The 4,146-nt window shown below is 44.1% G+C and overlaps 1 protein-coding gene across 2 annotated transcripts in view; it reads left to right on the top strand.

Annotated features, from left to right (window-relative positions):
- LOC105501160 overlaps positions 1 to 4,146 on the top strand; it is a 10,731-nt gene that overhangs the window by 3,062 nt on the left and 3,523 nt on the right. Inside the window, exon 2 of one of the 2 annotated variants that reach the window (XM_011927004.1) lies at positions 2,923 to 3,186. The exons of the other annotated variant lie outside the window; for it this stretch is intronic. Within the exon in view, the coding sequence (XP_011782394.1) occupies positions 2,923 to 2,956 (34 nt within the window). The 3' untranslated portion in view covers positions 2,957 to 3,186. Of the gene's footprint in view, positions 1 to 2,922; positions 3,187 to 4,146 lie in introns of those variants that run through there. 2 annotated transcript variants of the gene reach the window in all.

Below are 4,146 nucleotides of genomic sequence, written 5' to 3' on the forward strand. Positions count from 1 at the left end.
CTAGACCACAGAGTGAAACTCTATCTCAAAAAAAAAAAAAAGAAGAAGAAGAAGAAGACCTGTGGGAGCCATTGAAAAACATACTGTGCTGTGTACTAGAAAAGAGAGAGTTCTGGAGAAGTAGAGGCAGACTTCTTGAAGGAAGAGGCTGACACCATGACAAATACAGATGGGTAGTAGAAAACAGCAGGAAAAGAATGAGGTTGGGTGCATAAGACTGGCTGAGGAGGACAATATGAAGAGTGGCAGGAGAAACAGGGTGAGCCATGTGTCTTTGCGGGGTGGGGACTGAGGAGTAGGATTGGTTATGCAGAAGATGGGCGTTTTGGGCCTTCCAGAGTTTCTCTTTTCTGTTTACAATAACTGAGCATGGTTCCCTCTGCAGGTGCAGATATAGAGCTTTGTTCCATGAATTTTTGTGGACCCTGGGGATAGAAGTTCCTTCTGTTTGGTACTTCATCCTGCTACCCTTTTCACAGAGCAGAGGGAAATGGGGCAAACTTGGTGGGAGCTAACCTTGAACTAAAGTAGTTTGTCAGGCCAGGGGGGGTGGCTCCTGCTTGTAATCCCAGCACTTTGGGAGGTGAGGCGGCAGGGTCACCTGAGGTGAGGTGGGAGGGTCACCTGAGGTGAGGAGTTTGAGACCAGCTTGGCCAACATGGTGAAACCCGTCTCTACTAAAAATACAAAAAACTAGCCAGGTGTGGTAGCGGGTGCCTGCAATCCCAGCTACTCGGGAGGCCAAGGCAGGAGAATTGCTTGAATCCAGGAGGTGGAGGTTGCAGTGAGCCAAGATCATGCCATTGCACTCCAGCCTGGGCAAGAAGAGCGAAACTTCGTCTTAAATAAATAAATAAATAAAGTAGTTTGTCATGGCTTATCGGCTTTTCCCTCAAATGTAAAAGAAACTAAAAGAGAGCTTCTTTTGATCTTGACATTCTGTCATATATACTGAGGACAAAGTATGGTAAAAAGAGCCGTGTGCAATGGCATGGCCTGTATTCCCAGCTACTTGGGTTGTGGTGTGAGGATCACATGAGCCCAAGAGTTCAAGGCTTTAATAGGCTATAATGGTACCTGTGCATAACCACTGCACTTCAGCCTGGAAAACATGGTAAGACCCCCACCCCCAGCTCTTAAAATGTTATATATATATGTGTGTGTGTGTGTGTGTGTGTGTGTATGAAGAAAAAAAGTCTTGCATTGCTGGCTGGGATGGGGATGACTGTAGATTTGGTTAGATTTAGGAAGGTTTTATGGTTTCAAGAGTTGTCTGTGTGTGTAGTAGAACCTTTATTTTTGTTGGATTTGGGGACATATCCTTAAAGTTTGGCAGGATTTTCACCTAGATGTAGTTCAGGCAGTTATTTTAAGTGGTGACTTTTTGAATTAGAAGAACCTGTGTATTGGCCGGGCGCAGTGGCTCACATTTGTAATTCTAGCACTTTGGGAGGCTGAGGCGGGCCTCAGGAGTTCGCGACCAACTTGGGCAACACGGTGAAACACTGTCGCTACTAAAAATACAAAAATTAGCTGGGTGTGGTGGTGGATGCCTGTAGTCCCAGCTACTCGGGAGGCTGAGGCAGGAGAATTGCTTGAACTTGGGAGGCGGAGGTTGCAGTGAGCGGAGATCTCGCGAGTGCACTCCAGCCTGGGTGACAGAGCAAGACTCCGTTTCCAAAATAACAAAAAACCAAACCAAAACAAGCAAGGACATATGTATCTGAAAAGGCAGACTCTGGATTCAAATTCAAATTTGTGTGACTCACATCTCCTCTTAGCTACTGTGGTACTGCCTTCTGTTGGAATCTATTTGGATTATGTGTAAAACAAAGCCCCATCATTTTTAGGCCTTGAAGATGAAAGACTTCTTTCCAAGAAAAGAAGCAATCAAGTGAATAAGTGCTTGTAGATACCACCAAGTGGCCTGAGAAGGAACTGGTGGTAGGGTGTGGTAGCTCATGCCTGTAATCCCAGCACTTTGGGAGGCTGAGGAGGCAGATCATTTGAGTCCCGGAATTCGAGACCAGCCTAGCCAACATGGCAAAACTCTGTTGCTACTAAAAATACAAAAATTAGCTGGACATGGTAGTGCGCGCCTGTAGTCCCAGCTACTCAGGAGGCTGAGGCATGAGAATTGCTTGAACTCAGTGGGCAAAGGCAAAGGTTTCAGTGAGCTGAGATCACGCCTCTGCACTCCAGCTTGGGTGACAGAGCAAGACTCCGTTTCCAAAAAAAAAATGGAATTGGCATGTAGAGGCAATGGAGTGCAGGGAACATTGGACTTAATGTCAGAAGAGAGCTATACATTTAAGTTCTATCATCGATTAGCTATGGAGATTAGCTTGAGCATTTCACTTTACCTCTATGAGTTTCCTTCCCTTTACCTCACTTTACCTCACCTTTTTCATTTGCAGAAGAGGATATCTGTGGATTAATGGGAAGTCTGAAGAGTAGTGCATGTGAAAATGTGTTGCCAGCTTCCTCTTGCTGTTCAAGGGTGAAGGCTTATTTCATTACTCTGTGAGTCTCTCACATGGAATGGATGTTTGCTTAAAAGTATGAGGTTACATACTCAAGTGTCCTGGAGCAGCACCTGAGCCTGCTCACACGATTCAGGATTTGGAAATGATGGTTGGAAAATGGCTCTGCTCTGGCCTGGATTAGGGAGGATTAGCATACCAGGCCCAGCATGACGTTTCCACATTCCCCACCCCAAATCTACCTCTCCAAAACAGAGAAAAACACCTTTCAGGCTTGCTATGAAATTCAGTCTGATGTGGTAGAAGTTAAGTGGCCGAGAGGACCACAGCTTGTAGATTTCTTTTAATTTTTGTTTTTTCATTATTTGTTTAGTTTTCTTTTTTTTCTTTTCTTTTCTTTTTTTTGTTGTTTTTTTTTTAACTTGTCACTGACTCGAAGCTCAAGTTTGCAGATTTTCCCTGCACAAAGTTGAAAATGTGAAGAGGATTAGGAGACCCTTTTCTTCTCCTTAAACCCTAGAAAGGAAGAAGTAGAAAAAATGGTAAAGGTAGCATAGCTTACTAACTTTCCAATATTCACTGGAATACTCCAAGACCAATCGTCTTCATCCTTGTATCTTCACAGCACTGTACCTGACCTCTTACAGTGATCTATAGATCTATAGATGTTTGTTGATGAATTAATAATGATTCCTTTTTCTCTGTTGTTTAAAGTGAAATTCTTTTTATTCATGAGTGTGGGAAAATTTCTGAAAGGAGATGAGTACAGAGCTGAATTTTTAAAAATAGCTTTATTGGGATATAATTTATATAATATACAATTCACCTATTTAAAGTATAATTCAATGGTTTTTAGTATATTCACAGCTATGTACAACCATCACCACAGTCGGTTTCAAAAAACTTTTGTCGCCCCACAAAGAAACTCATACTTTTTTTTTTTTTTTGAAACAGAGTGTCACTCTGTCACCCAGGCTGGAGTGCAGTGGCTCAGTCTCGGCTCACTGCAGCCTCTGTCTCCTGGGTTCAAGTGATTCTCCCGCCTCAGCCTCCTGAGTAGCTGGGATTACAGAAGCGTGCCACCAAACCCGGCTAATTTTTGTGTTTTTAGTAGAGATGGGGTTTCACCATGTTGGCCGGGCTGGTCTTGAACTCCTGACTTCATGATCTGCCCACCTTGGCCTCCCAGAGTGCTGGGATTACAGGCATGAGCCACTGTGCCTGGCTGAAACTCATGCTTCTTAGCTAGCACCTTCACCCTCTCCATCCCATTTCCCCAGCCCTAGACAACCACTGACCTATAGCGAGCTGAGTTTTGAAGGGGTAACAAATGACAATAGGTGAAAGCAGTTTGGATGTATTGGCTTGAAGATGGAGATGGATGACCAAATGTGACCTTGTTGAGGAATGTGGAAAAATGAAGGTGGTGAGGCTGATAGACCAAAGGTGATTTATGCCAAAGAGTTTGAATTTCAATGAAGCACTCAGTCATCAAACAGGTATTGAGATCCTATATGCAGAGTGTTTCCTAGGCAAAGTGGAGTCAATTCAATGGGGAGCTACTGTAGTTTCTGGAGCTTGGGAGAGACACTCTCAAAGTGGTACTCGAGGCAACTACGTTCTGCTGTTCTGTGTAGCGGGAAGGAAGCGTGGGGAGGTGAAG

This window comes from Colobus angolensis, unplaced genomic scaffold (assembly GCF_000951035.1).
Source record: "Colobus angolensis palliatus isolate OR3802 unplaced genomic scaffold, Cang.pa_1.0 Scaffold7, whole genome shotgun sequence".
Taxonomy (NCBI): Eukaryota; Metazoa; Chordata; class Mammalia; order Primates; family Cercopithecidae; genus Colobus; species Colobus angolensis.